The sequence below is a fragment of the Microtus oregoni genome, unplaced genomic scaffold (genome assembly GCF_018167655.1).
Source record: "Microtus oregoni isolate MIOR12 unplaced genomic scaffold, Mior012 000002F_ref0000024, whole genome shotgun sequence".
Classification (NCBI taxonomy): domain Eukaryota; kingdom Metazoa; phylum Chordata; class Mammalia; order Rodentia; family Cricetidae; genus Microtus; species Microtus oregoni.
This window is the reverse complement of record NW_024543061.1, coordinates 58,694,556-58,715,858: the sequence shown is the minus strand read 5'-3', so window position 1 is coordinate 58,715,858 and position 21,303 is coordinate 58,694,556. Positions and strand designations below refer to the sequence as shown.

The window sequence follows — 21,303 nt, the reverse complement described above, 5'->3', positions numbered from 1 at the left end:
CATAACCACCTATAACGAGATATGGCGCCCTCTTTTGGCCTGCAAGATACATGTAGATAGAACATAATAAGTAAATCTTAAAAAAAAAAAAAAAAAAAAAGCAAAACAAAAAACCTTTCCACCCAGCTTGCTTTTGGTCATGGTGTTCCACTGTAGCGATAGTAACCCTTACTGTGAAAACTTCAATACACCGTTTATCAGTTATTAACAAAAACACCCAGCATGAAGAATTATAGTGGCTTCAGATTAAGAATGGAAAATTTCCCCACAAAACCAACCTCTCGGGCTGGAGAGATGGCTCAGTGGTTAAGAGCATTGCCTGCTCTTCCAAAGGTCCTGAGTTCAATTCCCGGCAACCACATGGTGGCTCACAACCATCTGTAATGAGGTCTGGTGCCCTCTTCTGGCCTGCAGATATACATACAGACAGAATATTGTATACATAATGAATGAATGAATAAATAAATAAATATTTTAAAAAAAATCCATGCCAAAAAAAAAAAAAAAAACCAACCTCTCTTTTCTTCATTTTCTTCAAATCTCATCCCTTGAAGGTGAAAACTGAACGAAGAGGGAGTGATGTCTCCAAATTGCCAGTGTGTAGGAGGAACCCAGTATTGCTCCTGGACTAGTGTAAACTCAGCTGTAATGACTATCAAGTTCTTTCTTTCTAGGTAGTCCCAACCTCAACACTTTGCCACTGTCTCCAAAGGAATTACTTAAAAAAGGGTGATGGACACTGTGTTTCTCAGGGACTTGGAATTCCCTTGGCAGAAAGTAACATACAAGTATAGAATTCTTAGAAAATTAGATAGTTGCTGGGCGGGCGGTGGTGGCGCATGTCTTTAATCCCAGCACTGGGGAGGCAGAGGCAGGTGGATCTCTGTGAGTTTGAGACCAGCCTGGTCTACAGAGTGAGTTCCAGGACAGCCAGAGCAGTTACACAGAGAAAACCTGTCTCGAAAAACCAAAAAACCAAACCAAAAGAAAAAAAGAAAGAAAATTAGGTAGTTGTAATTATAAGTGTAGGGCAGAAGAAATTATCAAAGTGCATATTCCAAACCTTTGCAAGCTTGTAAGGGAAACCTGTTTTACAAGGCTTGGGCCTCTGCTATAGAGAGTTAGCGGTCTACTAGGTTACTAAGCTGATTCATTATTTAGGTTCAATAAAAAGATTAGTAAAGCAGATTTATCCTTTGGATTCTGCCCAGTGGTCTTCAAATACAGATTAAACTGAATACATCCAGAAGAAAAGGACCTTGAGATTGATGAAGTGCTGATTTCTTTTTTTTTTTTTCCATTGTGAGTCTAGACTTTAAGGCTGACCTTCCCTACAGCTCCCAGGAGTTGAGTTTTTTAAAAGGCTTATGGTATATGCTACAAATCTAAAATCTGTATCTGCTATAAATACTAAAAACAAGGTCACGTGTGACATGAGAGATTAATGAGTGTACCTTAGGAAATTAGGTCAAAATAAAGAAATTATGAAAAATAATGATAAACAAGACATTTATTTTTCATATTCATTTGGGGGAAGGGAAAAAGTCAGTTGCCCTATGAAATGCTGGTCCTTCTGGAAGAATTTCCACTTACCCTATAGAATTAGATAAACTTCTTGGCAACAGAGGGTTTTGCATTGTTAATCCCTAAGGAATTCCTTTGAAGAGTGGTTACAGGGTGAGCCTCTGCGAGCAGCTTCGCTGGTGCACAGCCAGGCTCCCTCTCTGAGTGAAACTTTTCCCACACTGGCCACAGAGATAGGGTGTCTCTCCTGTGTGGATTTTCCCATGTAGAATGCAGTTGCCCCTGGTGTGGAAGCTCTTCCTGCAGTGGGAACACGCATAGGGCTTCAGACCTGTGTGAACTCTGATGTGGACAATCAGGCTTCCCTTCTGACTGAAAGCCTTCCCACACTGGTCACATCTATAGGGCTTCTCGCCACTGTGAACTCTTCGGTGAACAGCAAGGTTACTTTGATTCCGGAAGCTTCTCTGGCAAATGGCACATTCATAGGGTTTCTGTCCAGTGTGGAGTCTCTCATGCACAGCTAGACTGCCTCGCTGACTAAAGCTTTTCCCACACTCTTTGCACTGATAGGGCTTCTCTCCTGTGTGGATCCGCTGATGTGTAACTAGATTGCCTTTGGCCCTGAAGCTTTTTCCACACTGGGTGCACTCAAAGGGCTTCTGGCCAGTGTGGATTCTCTCATGCAATGTTAGACTACCTTTCTGCCGGAAAGATTTTCCACACTCCTGGCAATCATAGACCTTCTGCCTCACTCCAGGTGAGTCTTCCTGTAGTGTCTTAGAATCTGGGGACTTCTGTTCCACCTTCTCTCTTCTGAACGAACTCTGGAAATCCCAGCTTGAAGATCCTGTGGCCTCTGAGTCATACTTGTGGGCTTCTGTCATCACATCTGTAAAACAAGAGGGAAGTCATGTAAGATGCACCAATATGCTGAGCGAGAACAGGGAAAAAGAAACAAGACCCTCGGAGTGCTTACTCTGTGCCAGGCATATACTATCAGCTTTGCACATATAACTAAATCTTGAAAATCATCCTGAGATTGCTACAGATGAGAGCATAGGAGGTCACATAACTATTAATAGGTGTATTATCTGGGATTCAAATATTAGTATGCTCATAGCTATATACTGCCTTTAAATTTAATGTAGCCTCCTAGATTCTTGGGAGATAGACATGATTATTATTATGTTTGTTTCATTGTTTGTTTTTTTCAAGACAGGGTTTCTCTGTGTTGCTTTGGAACCTGTCCTGGAACTAGCTCTTGTAGACCAGGCTGGCCTCGAACTCACAGAGATCCGCCTGCCTCTGCCTCCCAAGTGCTGGGATTAAAGGCATGTGCCACCACCGCCTAGCTATTGTTATTTTTTTGGAGGGGGTGCTGGGAATTGAACCCAGGTCCTCTGGAAGAGCAGCCAGTGCTCTTAACCACTGAGTCATCTTTCAAGCCCTGAGATGATTACTTTAGAAGCAACTAAAAATAGGTTCATAGAATATGAAAATTAAACAGAGAATCACACAGGGCCTTTTACTTAAGTTTTGTTTCCTCCCTTCCGAGTTTTAGCTGACCCCCAAATAGGTGTAGAGTCAGGATATGAAGGGCCTAAAGCTCGAAAACCTCAAAAGCATCCCTTTAGAAACAAGCATAAAATCAAGCAAAGGAGAGACCATTCAAGAGAGGCCCCGAGGCTTACACTGCCCCGGCTGCATGAAAGTCACCCAATTCCAGCCTGCTCTCCTGACAGTAGTTTATAATCTCAGAAAATAAGCAGCAAAATTTCAGATGGTTTATATCTATGTCTCGAATTCTTACAGGATGCAGCCTCTTGTCTGTCCCATTACACAGATGAAAAGCCTGGAGCTTAAGGAAGTTATGTAAGTTCTTTCATAATGCAAATATGATCGGAATGTCTTCTTTTAAAAGTCATGCTATCTTTCAGTCTATTAAGCTACCGTAGAGTTGAATGAGTATTCATTTTCCGGGAGTCATCCTAGAGAAGCTTCTTCCTGTTTCTCTAACTCTTTTCATACTCAGTGACAGAGCTGAGAGTTAACGATACTTATTCGGCCTGAGACACCCTCAAGACTACCTCCATATCAAACTGTTGTCTTGCTTTGTTTTGACTATCATTTCCAATTCCAACTTGTAGGCTTTCCCTGCAACCCTGCAGAACAGTAAGCTTCACCACATGAAAGCATATTCTGCTCCTCGGGCCTGAGAACAGGGACTCTGAAGGTATCCCGGCAACCAGCTGACTCACTCACTGAAAAATGCTACATTCTGGGCATATCTTCCATGACAGTCCAGCAGGGTAGCTGTTGGGAACCCAAACATGTCCACTCCTGCTCTATGACGTTAACCACCGCTTCTTCATATGATTCTTCCATGGGCTGGTCTTGAGTACCTGGGGGACAGAAAATAAAATAAACCAAACCAAAGAACAAACAACAAAGAGCAGAATGGATAATTGAGAAAGATAACATTACCAGGAGGTTCACTTTGGGGTGTAAACACAGGAAATCAGGTAATATCACTGCAAAGTGGGCAAAAGGGGCAGGGCTGACTGCAGAGATGAATCTAGGAGCAAGGAGGCAGCGGGAAGCAGAGGGGCAGACAGGCGTGGACTTCTTCCCCAGAGTCCCCAGTTAAGGGTCTCTTTGTTTGTACTTTGGTCTTGACATGCGACTGGGGGCTTCCACTTTCCAGGCAACTGTTGCTGATTCTATTCCTCAAGCCTAAGAAGTCAACCTTCAGCCTTCCTGAGCGGTATGAAGGAGGTGCTCCTTTCCAGTCCCCTCAAGTTACAAGGACCTAACAAAAGAGTTCTTGTTGCCTTCTGGCAATTCTTAGCAGGCTCTAGATCCAAACCATCACTTTTCTCCTTTGGAATGTTTATTTAAGGATCAAATTCCTGGATTTGTACACTTTATTTATGCAGGGGTACACAGTATAATCTTTGTTTCAGTATGTCCAATCAAAATGCCCGACTCCTAGCTCAATAAATTAGCAATCTGACACTAAATTCTGTTTTATTAACCAAGTAGCTACCCTTCTCCCCATTCAGCCATACTATCCCGTTCAGCCACATTTTTGTGATGACAAGAGGATTAACTTCCAACTTGGAGCGCAAAGTACAGAGGGATTCCCTGAAATGGAGCAAATGCAAATGCATTGAGAAATACAAGATAGTATTGAATAATATATATATATATATATATATATATATATATATAAATAGAACCCACAAAACCCTGTGCACATTCACAAAAAAAAGCACTTGGCACCACCTCCCTGGGGTTGGACTTTTGCCACTGGAGAGTCTAGAAAACATGGTGAGGTCAAAATAAGTGAACAGAACGTACACTTCCACCTCTCCACCTGCTAAGAGCTATCCATCAAACATCCCCTCAACCGTGTCTTCAGACTCTCTGATCAACAACAGGAAACTGTGAAGGGAGAGAGAACCGTGATATCAGGTCAGAACAATCAAATTCTCGAAGCTATTGGAAGAAAGTGGCTTCACGACACGAAACACTGCTTTTCCTATTAGAAATGCCATCACCGCTCAGAAGTAGGCTCTGACAAGACTTGGATCCTTGCCTTGGTTCCCTAGGTGTGTGATCTGAAGCAAAGCAACCTGAGAGAATGACTCCACTTTCTTCACTTACTAAACAAGTTAACACCATCTCATTAGCTTTTGGAAGAACTGATGATCAGAAAATCTCCTACATTTGAGACACACCCGACACATTCAAGGCCTAAAATGGAGCATTCTCAGGAGAGAGGGGCTGGAGGACAGATAGACAGACAGATAGACAGGATGATTTTTGGGGTCTGAGGAAATCTTAACGAGGCAACTGAAAGAGCTTTGTGGGTGAGGGCGAGTTCCCCCCACACTGAACGCCACTCCCTTCGCATCTCCGTAGGCACGGACTCTGCACCCTCCTGGCCTAGCTGGACCTTCCTGTGGCCCCTCCCACGCTCGCGGGGACCCCCCGACGTCGCAGCGGGCCCTTCCGGAGCGGACCGCGGCCCACCCGCTCTCCGACCAGCGCACCCTTGTCAGAGGCTGGCGACTGCAGCCCGGCAGGTCTGGCCTGTTCACGAGCCCCGGCCAGGGCGGCGGGCTCATGACACAGCCCCCTCTCCCGGGAGCACAGACCCGGCCTGGGCCTCACTCACCGCAGCGGCGCGCGCCCGCCCGCAGACAGACAAAGCCGGCGCCGAGCCCGTAGCAGCCGCAGCAGCGACGAGCAGCGCCGGACCACAACTCCCAGGAGCCTGCGCGCGCCCCGCGGCACTGTGGGAAGCGCCGCCGCGCCGCTGCGGCAGAAACGCGGGAGGCTGGCGGGGCTCTGTTGTGGAGGAGGGGTGATTGGAGTCTGGGGCTGCCGAGCTCCATAAATCACGCCTGACTCAGGGTTCTCTGTAGGAGTCAGAAGCAGGAAGCAAGTATTTCGGACAAAGAATCGGGAACACCGGCTAGTCCGTTTACAATAAGATTTCTCCCCACCGCTAGGCTTCGGAACTTGGGTGCCACTTGGACTAGTTGCGTGACCCAGGGCGGGAATCTGACCTGTGGGGAGTCCAGGGCACCTACACGGGGCCCGGGAGACCTTCGGAGTCGAGGGAAAGCGAGGCGACAGTATTCTCTGAGTTGGCATCAACAGTTTTTTCTTTTTTTCCCAACAGTTTCTTCTTAACTGAAGAAGTGTGGCCGAAAGGGTGAGATTTGAACACTAAAAGTTACCAAGCAGATGGCAGAGTAGCCCTCTTCCACAGAGCTGCCTCTGGGAGCAGCAGCAGCTCCCCGGAGCCGTTCCCGCCCTGGGAGGATGCGTGGATGCTGTTAAACATTCAGAAAATAAAAAGCTCCCCAAAATGCCGTAAGCCTCCACCGATTGCGCTTATTTATATGCGTTTCTAATAGCTTTTCTGAAGGGTTTTGTCTCCCTCTGGAGCCGTGACTTCTTTGCTGGCCCCCCACTCAGTAGATTTACTGTTGAATGAAGGAAAACCGTAAGGACTGTTTACTCTTGCAGTGCCTTTTTTTTTTTTTAAACCCAAATCTACATGTTTTAGACTGGACAAAACATTTAACTTCACAGAATGCCTCTGTTCTGTGGGACCAGCTGTGGGTTTAGGACAAGTTCCAGATCCTGCCAAGACAATAGTTGACAAAGCTTTGGTAGGAAGAGATGGTTGTAAAGGGAGACCATAACCTTGTTCCCTTTATAAATCTGCAGATTCCCTTTTGGGGAAATGCGTGCGTTTAGTTTTTGAAAAATTTGATCACGTTTTGTTTAGTGTGGGGTGCCTTGCTGTGCATGTGGAGGTCAGAGAACAGTTTGTGTGAGTGGGTTCACTCCTTCCACCAGGCACCGGGGATCGAACTTGGGTCGTCAGGCTTGTCAGCAAGCATTCTTAGCAGCAGCCTTACTGGCCTAGACCATTTGATAGAGTGGGTAGGACTGGGGTTGAAAGACTCAGATTAAGACTCAGCTCCCTGCATAGATCCTTGGTTCTTGCCCGGATCTTAAATGGGGTCTTCTAGTCCTCAGCTACCACCTGCATCTTAAGGCTAGCTCATCAGGAAGGAGGATGCTGAGAGCTAGAGGGAAACTCTCTTGGTGTAGATTTAGATACTTGTTTAAGACACGCTGGCATTTTAGAACACTAGGGGGAAAGAATGATGATCATTCAGAAAATGATGTTATGACAGTTTCACTATTTGGATGACAAAGAAATACGTTCTATGAACTCCTTTGCTAAGACACTCTCCAAATAGATCAAATCTGGAATATAAAACCCAAATCCATAAAAGATTCAGAACAATTGAATTAATATTCTTATAATCTTAGTGAAGAATTTATTTTTTGCAACCACGATAACAACAACAAAAAAGATTAAAATTCAGCACTCTCTTTGGCCAGCACCATTACATGAAGACAACTCATGACAAAGCTAGGGGAAAACCCCAGTAACATATACCATGTAAATCAACAAGACAAGGGAACAATATGTTATTAGAAATATGGCCAATGACAGCAGCACACACCAAGAGAAATAAGTAAAAATGTCGAGACTCACTGTTCACTAAAGAAAAGAGCCAATTGAAACAGAAAAATCTCCCTCCCAATTACTTAATGTTGTCTATAAAGCCAATAGTGAGACTGACATTTTTATCCGTGTGTAAGTGGAGACAATTATTCTCACTGTGTGAAATGCCCTAAGGAAGACTGGTGACATGGGTGGTAAAAAGAATTTACCCAGAGCCCCAAAAGACAGACTCTATTGCACACACTACCAGGAGGCTGTGGACATGTTTGTAGAGAGAGGATTGCACAGCTGAGAAGGGGTGGGAGTCCTTTATAATAGTTGGGGGAGGGGTTTCTTGATCTTAAAATATTGCTGTCAATTATTTTATTTTCAGTTATACGTTTCTGCTGGGTGTTTTAAGATTGTGTCGGTAGCCCCAGTGAAGTTTTGTTTTTCTCTGTGTTTTTTTTTTTAAGATTTATTTATTATGCATACAATGTTCTGTTAACATATATACACCAGAAGAGGCACCAGATCTCATTATAGATGGTTGTGAGCCATCATGTGGTTGCTGGGAATTGAACTCAGGACCTCTGGAAGAGCAGCTAGTGCTCTTAACCTCTGAGCCATCTCTCCAGCCCTTGTTTTTTTTTTTTTTTTCCTGTTAAGATCAACTAAGATTCTTTAGGAACTGTTCTCTTACTCTTAGGGACTTTCAGGTGTCCCTTGTCTTCTTTGTTTTTATATATTTATTGAACATGGTTTCTCTATGTATCTTTGGCTGTCCTGGAACTCACTTTGTAGAACAGGCTGGCCTTGAACTCACAGAGATCTGTCTGCCTCTGCCTCCCAAGTGCTGGGATTAAAGGCATGTACCATCCATCATGTCTGGCCTTTGTTCTTATTTTTTTATTTTTATTATTTATTTTTAAATTCATGTATATTCTATTCTTTTTTTAAATTTTTTTTTTAAAAACTTTATTTTATGTGAATTGGTGTGAAGGTATCAGATCCCCTGGAACTGGGGTTACAAACTGCATGTGGGTGCTGGGAATTGAACCCAGGTCCTCTGGAGGCACAGGCAGTGTCCTTAACCTCTGAGGCATCTCCCAAGCCCCTTTTGTTTTTATTTTTTAAAAAAGATTTATGTGTATAAGTGTTTGTGTATGACATGCACGTCTGGTGCTCACATGGTCAGACGAGTAAAAATAATAAAACACTGAAAATAAATCCCCATGTTGTTAAGATTTTTTTTTTTACAAGTAATTAAAAGCCTGATAAATGGGCTGGAGAGATGGCTCAGAGGTTAAGAGCACTGACTGCTCTTCCAGAGGACCAAGTTCAATTCCCAGCAACTACACGGTGTCCATAATGAGATCTGGTGCCCTTTTCTGACCTGCAGGCAGAACACTGTATACATAATAAATAAATAAGTCTTAAGAAAAAGCAGAAAATACAAGTATGTATCTTGATAAAATTGATAAATCCTTTGTCTCTCATGTCACGGATTGTATATGTTGCTTATTGTAGAGCATATCTTAAGAAAACTACATTGAGCCAGGTGGTGGTGTCCCAGCACTGGGGAGGTAGAGGCAGGAAGATCTTTTTTTTTTTTAAGATTTATTTATTTATTTATTATGTATACAGTGTTCTGCCTGCAGGTCAGAAAAGGGCACCAGATCTCATTATGGATACCGTGTAGTTGCTGGGAATTGAACTTGGTCCTCTGGAAGAGCAGCCAGTGCTCTTAACCTCTGAGCCATCTCTTCAGTCCCAGGCAGATTGTTGAGTTTGAGTCTAGCTTGGGCTACAGAATGAGTTCTGGGACAGCAAGGGCTACAAAGAGAAACCCTATCTTGAGTGATAAGATTGAGACAGACTGGTAAGGTCAGGTGTACATGACTGATTCATAGAGAAGGTTAACTCCAGTACCTAACAACCAACGCAGGACCTCCCCTTGGCTGTATAAATCTCCTCCAACGAAAATAAACAAACAACTCAATAAATCTTACCGCAATTGAAAAGTAAAACCCAATCATGGCCATCTGTAATTCCAGTTCCAGACGATCCAACACCCTCCTCTGACCTCCTTGGGCACTGGGCACACACAGGGTAAACAGATTCACATATGAGCAGAACACTCAAACACATAAAACAAAAAAAATTTAAAAGAAAATAACGGCTTGTTTTGGTTGACAGTTTCAGGGTGGAGTCCATCGTGGCAGGGAAATTATGGCAAAAGGAGTTGAGGTAGTTGGTTGGGAAGCATCTGCAGTGGGGAAGAAGACTGGATGAAAGCCAATACTCAGCTACAGTATCTAGGAATGGTGTCACCCCCTTCTGGGGTCTGTCTTTCTACCTCAAAGTACCTAATAATGATGATTTCCCACAGGCATGGCTCGGAGGCTAACCCAAGCTGAAAATTCTCTCAAAGGGTAGGGCTGGAGGCTAGTATCCTATCAATTTGACAGTTGCCATCACACAGGGAACCTTAAGTTTGTCACATTGTGTCATAAACAGTTTGGGTTCAGTTCTATTGAAATGTTGAGGAATGCTTACTCAGTTTGAGGAAGGGTCTTCCTCTGGCTCCCCTGGAATAGTGGTGAAGGGAGAGAGCCGGAGTCCCAGTGCCATGAGACAGAGGGAGTTAAATGGCTGCTTTCCAGAGGCAATCCCTCGTGATCATCAGTGTCTGAGTTAGTGTTTCCGTTGTTGTGCCGAAACACATGACCGAAAAGCAAGTTGGAAAGGAAAGAGTTTATTTGGCTTACATTTCCATATTGCTGGTATTCATCATCAATGGAAGTCAGGACAGGAACTCAAGCAGGGCAGGAACCTGGAGACAGGAGCTAATGCAGAGGCCACGGAGGGGCGCTGCTTACCGGCTTTCTCAACCTGCTTTCTGATAGAACCCAGGACCCCCGGCCCAGGGATGGCACCACCCACCATGATCTGAATCCTCCCCTATTGATCACTATTTGAGAAAATGCCTTACAACTGGGTCTCATGGAGGCAGTTTCTCAACTGAGGCTCCTTCCTCTCTGATGACTCTAGCCTGTGTCAAGCTGACACACAAAACCAGCCAGTCCAGTCGTCCACAGAGACACATGATCCAAGAATGGGACCTTGTGTGTCTTTCAGTCTTGCCCTCACCCGCCTGGGAGGGAGCTTGGGATGGGACAACAAAGAGGAAGCAATGGAAACCCTTTTCTTCTCCCAAGGAAGACAGCAGAAAGCAAGGTGATTACAGAGCTGAGGCAAGGTAGAGAGATAAAATCCTAGATCAGCTCCTCTCAGGTGAATATTAACCAAAGGGTAGACACTGGAGCTTAAGACAATGGGGTGCTTTTATTTTTATTTTTTTTTTATTTTTATTTATTTATTTATTTATTTATTTATTTTTTGGTTTTTCGAGACAGGGTTTCTCCGTAGTTTTTGGTTCCTGTCCTGGAACTAGCTCTTGTTGACCAGGCTGTCCTCGAACTCACAGAGATCCACCTGCCTCTGCCTCCCGAGTGCTGGGATTAAAGGCGTGTGCCACCACCGCCCGGCAATGGGGTGCTTTTTAACAGTTTTGGGGTAATGCATTTTTGGGGTTAGCTACCAGAAAAGAAATAACAGTTAAATGAGAATCAAAAATAACAGATGAGGCGTATTTGAGATGCAGAATATTTTTTTTTTTTAACCTTGACAGGGTTTTCTTTAATCTCCCATATGGGCCACCACTTGCTGTTTAAAATATCATAGGCAACGCAGGAAGTTAAAATAACGTACCCAGAGCATGGAAAAAAAAAAAACCAAAACCAAAGAAAATTTACTGAAATACATTGCAAGGGGCCATGAGCCAGTCCCCAGAGAGGCCACACAGCCGAGAAAAGGTGGGCGTCTATTAAAGTAGTTGGAGGGAGAACCACTGGGTCTTACTTTGTGTGCCATGTACATGGCCTCTATGTCTGGAGAGACGCTGACATTCTGGTCATTTGTTCAGGTATCAGATGTCTGTGTAGAACACCACTAGTTGCTAGGGACCAGGCTCCATGTAGTCATCGTCTGGCTGTTAAAATATACGAAAATGTGTTTATTTTTGGACTTAATCTCTACAGTTCTAATTTGATGTTTTATAATATGTATCTAAGTTCCTCAAAGTGTATGTGACATATATATATATTATATTACATATATATGTTATATATTACATTCAGAATTATTTCCTTTGGGGAGGAAAATTAGACAAGTGTACACTAACTAGATGAAAACCACGGGGTCCGTACTTCTGAACTAAATAATTGACTCAGAAAGGACTCTGGATTCTGTGAGCGGAGTGAGTACTCTAGATGCTTCCATGAGATGCCAGTTTAGGGAAAGGGAAGCCTCCACTTCTCGCCACCTTTCTGAAGATGTCTTCAGGACTCCTTCTGCTGGCGCAGTACCTGAACTGGGGGAGTTTATGAGAACAGCTTGCCTCCTCCTCAGGGCTGTGTTTACTGCATCCCTGTTGGAAGTGCAGGCTCACAGCCTGGAGAGCAGCTGAGCGTAGCTCCTCCCCACCAACGACCGCACATTCCACAGGCTGCCTTCCCAGCTTTCCAAACTCTCTCTCTCCTATATCATGGAAGCCAGGGCTTGGGATAGAGTTGGCTTTCTCAGGCCTCTCCCTGCTCAGTGACTGTCTGGAAAGAAGAACCAATTCGTTGGTGAAATTCTCTGGAAAGGCTCATGGACCCTGGGCTAGGGCCATGCCAGTGTCTTTTGACCTATTATCTCCTTCTTCAGGCTGACATCGTGTCAACAAGCAGGCTGGTTCTCTGAAGCTACTGCTTTGTTCATTCACGCAAAAGCATTTTTTTTTTTTTTCGAGACAGGTTTCTCCGTAGCTTTTGGTTCCTGTCCTGGAACTAGCTCTTGTAGACCAGGCTGGCCTTGAACTCACAGAGATCCGCCTGCCTCTGCCTCCCGAGTGCTGGGATTAAAGGCGTGCGCCACCACCGCCCGGCACACAAAAGCATTTTATGTTTGATTTCATTATCATCTGATTTATTTATTTTTTAAAAATTTTATTGATTTTGATTGAGCTCTACATTTTTTCTCTGCTTCTCTCCCTGCCTCTCCCCTCCCCATAAGCCCTCTCCCAAAGTCTCCATGCTCCCAATTTACTCAGGAGATCTTGTCTTTTTCTACTTTCTACTTCCCTTGTAGATTAGATATATGTAAGTCTCTCTTAGTGTCCGCATTGTTGTCTAAGTTCTCTGGGATTGTGGTTTGTAGGCTGGCTTTCTTTGCTTTATGTTTAAAACCCACCTATGAGTGAGTACATGTGATAATTGTCTTTCTGGGTCTGGGTTACTGCACCCAAAATAATGTTTTCTAGTTCCATCCATTTGCCTGCAAAATTCAAGCTGTCATTATTTTTTTTCTGCATTGTGTAAATGTACCACATTTTTCTTGTCCATTCTTAGATCGAGGGGCATTTAGGTTTTTTCCAGGTTCTGGCTATGACAAACAAAGCTGCTGTGAACATAGTTGAGCACATGTCCTTGTGATACGATTGAGCATCCTTTGGATATATACCCAAAAGAGGTATTACTGGGTCTTGAGGAAGGTTGTTTCCTAATTTTCTGAGAAATCGCCACACTGACATCCAAAGGGGTTGTACCAGCTTGTACTCCCACCAGCAATGTAGGAGTATTCCCTTTTCCCCACAACCTCTCCAGCATAAGTTGTCATCAGTGTTTTTGATCTTAGCCATTCTTACAGGTGTAAGATGGAATCTCAGAGTTGTTTTGATTTATATTTCTCTGATGGTTAAGGATGTTGAGCATTTCCTTAAGTGTCTTTCAGCCATTTTAGATTCCTCTGTTGAGAGTTCTCTGTTTAGGTCTGTACTCCACTTTTTTATTGGATTATTTGTTCTTTTGATGACCAATTTCTTGAGTTCTTTATATATTTTGGAGATCAGATCTCTGTCTGATGTGGGGTTGGTGAAGATCTTTTCCCATTTTGTAGGCTGTCATTTTATCTTGTTGACCGTGTCCTTTGCTTTAAGAAGCTTTTCAGTTTCAGGAATTACCATTTATTAATTGTTTCTCTGTGCTACTGGGGTTATATTTAGTAAGTGGTCTTCTGTGCCAATACGTTCAAGTGTACTTCCCACTTTCTCTTCTATGAGGTTCAGTGTGGCTGGCTTTATGTTGAGGTCTTTGATCCATTTGGATTTGAGTTTTATGCATGGTGATAGATATGGGTCTATTTTCATTCTTCTACATGTTGATATTCAGTTATGCCAGCACCACTTGTTAAATATGTTTTCTTTTTTTCATTTGATATTTTCTGTTTCTTTGTCAAAAATCAGGTGTTCAAAAGTGTGTGGATTAATATCTGGGTCTTCTATTTCGTTCCATTCAGACCATCATTCTTGGTTGGCTTTATCATCCAGACCTGAATATCTTGGTCTATATCACTAAGCTGGCCAGCAGTGGGAATCCTTTCGGTATTCAGAGCACTTGCCTTTTAAACAGGAGGTGCCTTTTGTTATATCAGTATTGTTCTTTGAAAATGAACCTTAGGGGACTTATGAGCTGTAAACAGAGACTGCACTTTCTTTTCCTGGCCCCCAGACCAAATAATCACATGAAAACTATTAATTAATTACAACACTGTTTGGCCAATGACTCAGGTGTATTCCTAGTTAGCTCTTACATCTTAAATTAACCCATTTCTATTCTTTTATGTTTTACCATGAGGCTCGTGGTTTAGTCCCTCACATCTTGCTTCTTCGTTTGCTACATGGAGTCTCCCTGACTCTGCCTTCTTTCTCCCTGCATTCAGTTTAGTTTTTCCACCCACCTATATTCTGCCCTGCATTAGGTCAAAACAACTTTTTTTTTTATTAACCAGTGGTAATACAACACATTCACAGCATACAGAGGGGAATCCCACATCAATGAGCACAGAGTCCTGCATTTCTGCTGCCTATTTTGTAGGAAGGTCTCTGTAATGGTTTAAATAGGAATAAACCCCAAAGATTTATATGTTTGAATGCTTGGCCCATAGGGAATAGCACTATTAGGAGGAGTCCCTTGTTGGAGTAGGTGTGCCCTTTTTAGAAGAATTGTGTCACTGTGGAGGCAGGTTTTGAGACCTCCTATATGCTCAAGTCATATCCAGTGTGACAGTCTCCTTATGCTGTCCATGGATCAAGATGTAGAACTCTCAGCTCCTTCTCCAGCACCATGTCTGCCTGATGCTGCCATGCTTCCTGTCATGATGATAATGGACTAAGTCTCTGAAACTGTAAGGCAGCCCTAATTAAATGTTTTTCTTTATAAGAGTTGCCATGGTCATGGTGTCTCTTCATAGCAATAAGACCCTAACTAAGACAGAAGTTGGTACCAGGGGCTGGGGTATTATGATAGGCAGGGCCATGTTTTTGTTGGAGGAATATGGACTTTGGGACTATGGGTTAGAAAAGCAGTTGAATGCTTGACGTGGGCCTTAATAGGCCCTACTAGTAGGAGCATGGAAGACGGTGGAGCTGAGGGGATTTGAACTTGAACTGTGGGGGCATGGCTCAAGAGGTTTCAGAGGAGGAGAATTTTAGTATGTTGCCTAGAGACTGTTCTTGTGATATTTTAGTGAAGAATGTGGCTGCTTTTTGCCCTTGTCTGAAAAGTCTGCCTAATACTAAGGTGAAGAGATTTGGATTAATTCCACCGGCAGAGGAAATCTCAAAACAACCTAGTATTGACACTGTTGTGTGGTTATTAGTGTTCTCTCTTATGAAGATCTATAATGAAAAGGAACAAGCTGGGCAAGGAAAAATACACAATGTACAAATTGAGGAGAAAAGGGGCACTGGGGGTGGAATGGAGCTAAGTCCCGTGTTCAAGGAAATAAATAGACTAGAGAAAATCCAAATACTAAATGAATAAAGGGAGTGGTGACCTCAGGGAACAATTGCACCCAGCTAAACTTCCATCTTGTGAAAAAGAATTAAAGAGGAATTTAGGCCCAGGTATGATGGAGCACCCCTTTAATCCTGGTGGTCAGGAGACAGAGGCAGGCAGATCTCTGAGTTTGAGACCAGTCTGATCTACAGATCAAGTTTCAGGACAGCCAAGCTTAGGCAGTGAAGGCAACAATCAAAAACAGAAAGTTGAAGCCGGGCGGTGGTGGCGCATGCCTTTAATCCCAGCACTCGGGAGGCAGAGGCAGGCGGATCTTTGTGAGTTCGAGGTCAGCCTGGTCTACAGAGGGAGTTCCAGGACAGGCTCCAAAGCTACAGAGAAACCCTGTCTCGAAAAAAACCAAAAAAAAAAAAATGTTGACAGAGATGTAATTGAAAGAGGGGACCACATTCCAGCCCCAGTAAGCAGAAAAACTTGGCAGCTTTGGCCATGTGTTCTGGCTTTAGAGTCAAGAATAGAAGAAAACAGGGCTGGAGAGATGGCTCAGTGGTTAAGAGCATTGCCTGCTCTTCCAAAGGTCCTGAGTTCAATTCCCAGCAACCACATGGTGGCTCACAACCATCTGTAATGAGGTCTGGTGCCCTCTTCTGGCCTGCAGACATACACACAAACAGAATATTGCATGCATAATAAATAAATAAATAAAATATTAAAAATAAGAATAGAAAAAAACAAGTTATGGAATCTCCCTTCGTGACTAAGGAAAGCTGCTGAGACCAGGAATGTGTCAGGGGTGTCCCTGCATGGAGGCCTAAGAGGCCAATGTGTGAAGCTGTGAAGGCAAAGCCTGGATTGCCTTGGAGACCCTATGACGTTGGAGATGCCAAAGTCGTGGGACACCTGCTAAGGAAAGCTGCTAACAGGGAATGGAGACAGCTCAAGAGAAAGAAGTGTGTTGCAGTCAACAAAGCTGAAAGGAGTTGGAGATCTGAAGAGTGTTGACATCACACACGGAGATGCAGAGTTTGGAGTTTGCCTAGCTGGTTGTTGATCTTGCTTTGGTCCGGTTTTTCCTCACTATGCTCCATTTCCTTCCTTTTGGAATGATAACGTACACCCTGTGGCACTGTATGTTGGAAGATGTGATCTGCTTTTTCATTTGCGTTTACAGGGGATTACAGTCAAGAGATTGCATGAACTTTTGCACTTTGAACTTTGAAGCAAGCTTGAGACTATTATAGACCATGGGGACTTTTGAAGTCGGACTGAATGCGTCTCTGCCTTATGGTATGACGACAAGCCTATGGGGGCCAGGGAGTGGAATGTGCTGGTCTGAGTAGGAATGGCCCTCACAGACTCATGTGTTTGAATGCTTGATCACTATTAGGAAGTGCGTCACGGTGGAGGCCGACTTTGCAGTCTCATGTGTGCTCAAATCATGCCCAGTGTGACAGTCTCCTTCTGCTGCTACAGATCAAGATGTAAAACTCTCAGCTCGTTCTCCAGCACTGTGTCTGCTTGAGTACTGCCATGCTTCCCAATGTGATGATAATGGACTGGATCTCTGAAACTATAAGCCAGGCCCAGTTAAATGTTTTCCCTTAGATGAGTTGCTGGGGTCATGGTGTCTCTGCACAGAAACAGAAATCCGGACTAAGGCAGCCTCTTACAGATGATCAGAAGAGAAGACGTAGTGTGACTGAAGTTGGGATGTGGTCACTGTAGCTCTTCAAATTCTCTGCTGAATGCGTTTTATTTATTTATTTATTTATTTATTTATTTAGGATTTCTGCCTCCTCCCCGCAACCGCTTCCCATTTCCCTTCCTCTCCCCCGATCAAGTCCCTATCTTCTGCACAGTGGCTGTGCCTTAATCTACTGCTTTTTCAGCCAGTCATCACGACTCTGCAGTTACTGGCCTGCTTCTCAGGCCGCAGCCTGGTGGGAATTCTGTTCCCGAGGCACTGGCTCTGCCACTGCCACTGAAGGTGGCTTTAATCAAATCTCTATCATTCTGTTTATCAATAATACTCAAGGCTCAAAGGCTGGAGTGAAAACCTGCTGGCTCAGAGAGGCTGAGTAGCACCTAGCTAACCTTTCCTCCTTGCTGGTGTATCAGAATAGAGAGCATCCTTCTGCTCCACCAAACAAAAGAAGCTGCGCCACTCCAAATCCCTTCCTACCACTTTCAGATGCCCTCTGCTGCTCTATGATTGCTCTCTGACAACTAGTTGCTAACTCAGCCTCCTAACTCAAGGTTAATTTTATTTAGTTAACCAAACGTAGACTTGAGATTCACAGTGTGATCAAATATTCTCCAACACGAAATCCACTTCCTCCATACCTGAGACTCAGTTCCGACTCTTAGAGGCAGGGTTTTCTCTAAGGATCAGAGAGCTCTGTGTGGGTCTATGGACTCATGAAATTGTAGAAATGGATTTGGAAGATCTTTAGCTAGGTGTCTATATATACTTTTTGTTAAAGATCTGGCTGAGCCTCAAAATGATTAACACAATTGCTATTGTTTGAATGTTCTCCCCCAAAGTATGTATGTTGGAACCTCATACTCCCAACGTCAGATTTAGTGGTATTTGAAATGGATGTCTTTGGGAGGTTACTTTTAGTTACTTTTAAAAGTTTTTAAAAAGTTTTAGTTACTTTCCTATTGTTGTGATAAAACACAAAGACCCTAAGCAAAATGGGGATAAAAGGGCTTATTCTGTCTTATAACCTGTGGTTTACCATCTGAGGAAATCAGCAGGAACTTAAGGCAGGAACTTGGGGGTAGAAGCTGATGCAGAGGCCATGGAGGAGTGCTGCTTACTGGCTTGCTCTTCCTGGCTTACTCATCTTGCTTTCTGATACCATCTGGGACCATCCACCCAGAGGGGGGCACTACCCCCTGTGTGATAGGTCGACCCACACCAATCATCAATCAAGAAAACGAACCGTGGGCGTTTTCCCATAAGCTGGCCTGGTGTGGACATTTTCTCACCAGAGCGTCCCTCTTCCAAACTAACACTACCCTGTGTCAAGTTACTATAAAAATTAGCCAGCAGACAAGGTAACTGAAATTAAAGGAGGTCATGAGGGTGGGGCCCCGTGATGACTTTAGTGGCTTCATAGGAGGAAGAGAGGCCCCAGATGGGGAGCTTGAACCACGTGTTGCCAGCTGCCGTGTTATGGAACAGCAAGAAGTTGATCACCAAGTGTTAGTTTCATGCTTTCCAACTTCCCAGCCTCCAGAAGCCAAGAGGCAAATTCATTTCTGTGCTTTATAAGTTACTTGTTTTGATTATAGCAGCAGGGAATAACAGAGGCCACCGTTTTCTCAGAGAATCCTTTAGCAAAGATAGGTTATTCGAAATGTCGTCGTTTAATTTTTAAAAAGATTTGAAATGATTCTAGACTTTCCAAAGGTTTGCAAAAACAACACAAAATTTACACAAGTCTTTTGGCTTACTTCTTCTAATGGTGAAAACTCAAGGAATTGCAACATAAAGGATATTGTTACAACATGCTGGACTAATTTAAGCGTAAGTTTCTGGCTATTTAAATTTACTTGACTTTTTTTTTTTTTTTTGATTTTTCGAGACAGAGTTTCTATGTGGTTTTGGAGCCTGTCCTGGAACTAGCTCTTGTAGACCAGGCTGGTCTCGAACTCACAGAGATCCGCCTGCCTCTGCCTCCCGAGTGCTGGGATTAAAGGCGTGCGCCACCACCGCCCGGCCTTGGCTTTCTTTATAAGGTTGATTTTATTATGTTCTAAGATTCAAATGAGAGTCCCAGATTTCTTACAGTTCTTGTGTCTCCTTAATTTCTTATGATTTGCATTTGTGAAATTTAAAGGTGATGGCGGTAATGACGTGGACAATATAAGGTTACTCTATAGGGGCATACAAGGGACTGCTTCCTTCTCTTCCTTTTGTCCTTATCAAACAAGACTTAAATTAGCTTTATTTTCATTCTTTTTATTTCTGAAGTAAGAAACAACAGGCAATGATTTTTATTCTGAAATAGGCAAAAACATAGATGGCCGTCTCAAAGGCTTTACAGCAGCCTCAACTGTTTTTCAGAAGAGGTGTTTCTTGGCAAAAGACGAGCATAACAGTCCCACAACCGACTTGATGACTAACAATATGAATCTAACACTGGGTGGCTTTCTGAAGTAGCTGGGTGAAGTTGGGGGGACGATGCTGATTATACTCCTCTTGTGTGACTCTTGGGTGCACCCCCCACCTCCATTCTTCAAAGGTACTTCAATCCAAGTAGAACATTTTAGGTTCCCTTTACAAGCTTGCCGCTTCCTGGAACTCCCAAAAAGCCAACTTCTGCTTGTCAAGGCTCCTTCACGGATGTACCAGAGGATGGAGCAGATGCCCGTCACAGAGGATGGGATAGGGTGGGGCCGGACAACCAGACACTGTGTCTCGGTTATGTCTGTATTGAGACGCAGGTCACTTTCTCAAGCCTCCTCTTCGTCCATCCCGGGTGCCCACAGTTGGCCTGGCAGGTTTATGCTTGGACTTTTGTATGCGCTCAGGTCCGAGTCTGTGAGTGGCACGCGGTCATTTCCAAGTTTCTTAGAGAGAGAATCCTCTAGCAAGTGTTCCTGGAGGGTGAAACCTTTCCCAAACTCAGAAGCCTTTGCGCCCTTACGACAGCAGGGGGCACTGCAGGCACGCCCACGAACGCTCCGTCCACTACAGTGTTTATGAGACAAAACAGTGGGATCACAGACCCTCAGATTTGTATTTGACTCCATTCTGGAGCATAGATCATAAAGGAAGAAAGATAGAACGTTCTTCATCCCTTCCTCTTGGCTATCTGTCACATTGGTAGGACAACCTAGCACAGGTGAAGAAGAATTTACTGGAAGGTGACAAGGATGTGGCTCTTCCCCAGGGAAGGGAGAAGCAATTATCATCCTGGTTACACAGACTGAGAAATGTCCTTGCTGGGCCAATGACCCCAGCGAGACTTTGGTATCAAGAAATGTGACCTCTGCTATCTCGGTAATTCTAGACTAGCCTTCCTTTTGCGCCTGAGAGCGGTCAGTCAGCCAATTCAGGGCCAATTCTTCCACTCTGGTGACTAATTATGCATGTTAGGCTAAACTTTTATGGTTACTCCCCTCCTATTCTTCGGGAGGAAGCTGCCAGGGGAGTTCCAGGCTTCATAGTGCCCAGGAATGACTGCCGCTTCTTAAGCCTTGGTGTCTCCACCTGCCTATTCCCCTCTGAAGTTTTGCAGCATCTGGGGCTTTTGCAGAGGGCTGGGAAAGGTTGTAGAATAGTGTCCATGAGCCTTTAGAGTCTCTGGGTGCTGTGGCAAGGGTGGCATGGACACCTCTAGACTTCTTAGAGATGGTCCTAAGGGTTCCCATGATTAATACTGTGCAGCCCAGTTTCAGTACTGTCTAGAACCCCTGTTGTGCTCAGCTTTCCAGTCACCTTGAACTTAGGGCTGCCCTCTTACACCTTTATGATAGAGGGAGGGCTGCTGTGTGTGTGGGGTCCTCTGGCTTCTCTGCTGCCCCCTGAGACCAATGGTACATCCCTCTGGGAGCTCTCTGCTGTGTCTTCATCCTAGACACACCCTACAGCTTCATGATGGAGCCAATGTGTGTGCTGCAGGCCTGTCCCACTCTGTCCGAGCAGTTGTAGGGAGAGGCTAGCCCACAAAATGGGCCCTGTCTCAGGCTTCCCCACTCAATTCTTCCCTCCTCATCTACCGGGCCCCCTCCCAAAGACAGAGATGCAAAGATCAGACATGGAGACACAGAGACACTCAGAAGTGGAGAGACATTTACAGAGACAGAGATACACGAAGGGAC

General features: G+C 44.2%; 1 protein-coding gene and 1 long non-coding RNA gene across 5 annotated transcripts; one reads left to right on the top strand and one right to left on the bottom strand.

Moving 5' to 3' along the window:
- Positions 1–1,492: 1,492 nt before the first annotated feature.
- Znf32 (zinc finger protein 32) lies at positions 1,493–5,831 on the bottom strand. Of its 4 annotated transcripts, none has more exons than XM_041679178.1 (3): positions 5,708–5,831; positions 3,790–3,929; positions 1,493–2,416 (listed from the first exon to the last, which is right to left on the bottom strand). In XM_041679178.1, the coding sequence occupies exons 2-3, from the start codon at positions 3,857–3,859 to the stop codon at positions 1,671–1,673; spliced, it is 816 nt and encodes a 271-aa protein (XP_041535112.1). In that variant the 5' UTR covers positions 3,860–3,929; positions 5,708–5,831; the 3' UTR covers positions 1,493–1,670. The 4 variants fall into 4 exon arrangements, with proteins under 4 accessions (XP_041535112.1, XP_041535120.1, XP_041535126.1 ...); XM_041679186.1 differs by having other exon boundaries at positions 5,583–5,709; XM_041679192.1 differs by lacking the exon at positions 5,708–5,831 and adding an exon at positions 4,012–4,630.
- LOC121465807 lies at positions 4,899–6,390 on the top strand. Its single transcript, XR_005976683.1, has 3 exons — positions 4,899–5,138; positions 5,452–5,615; positions 6,218–6,390. It is a non-coding gene; the product is annotated as an uncharacterized LOC121465807 (long non-coding RNA).
- Positions 6,391–21,303: the final 14,913 nt, after the last annotated feature.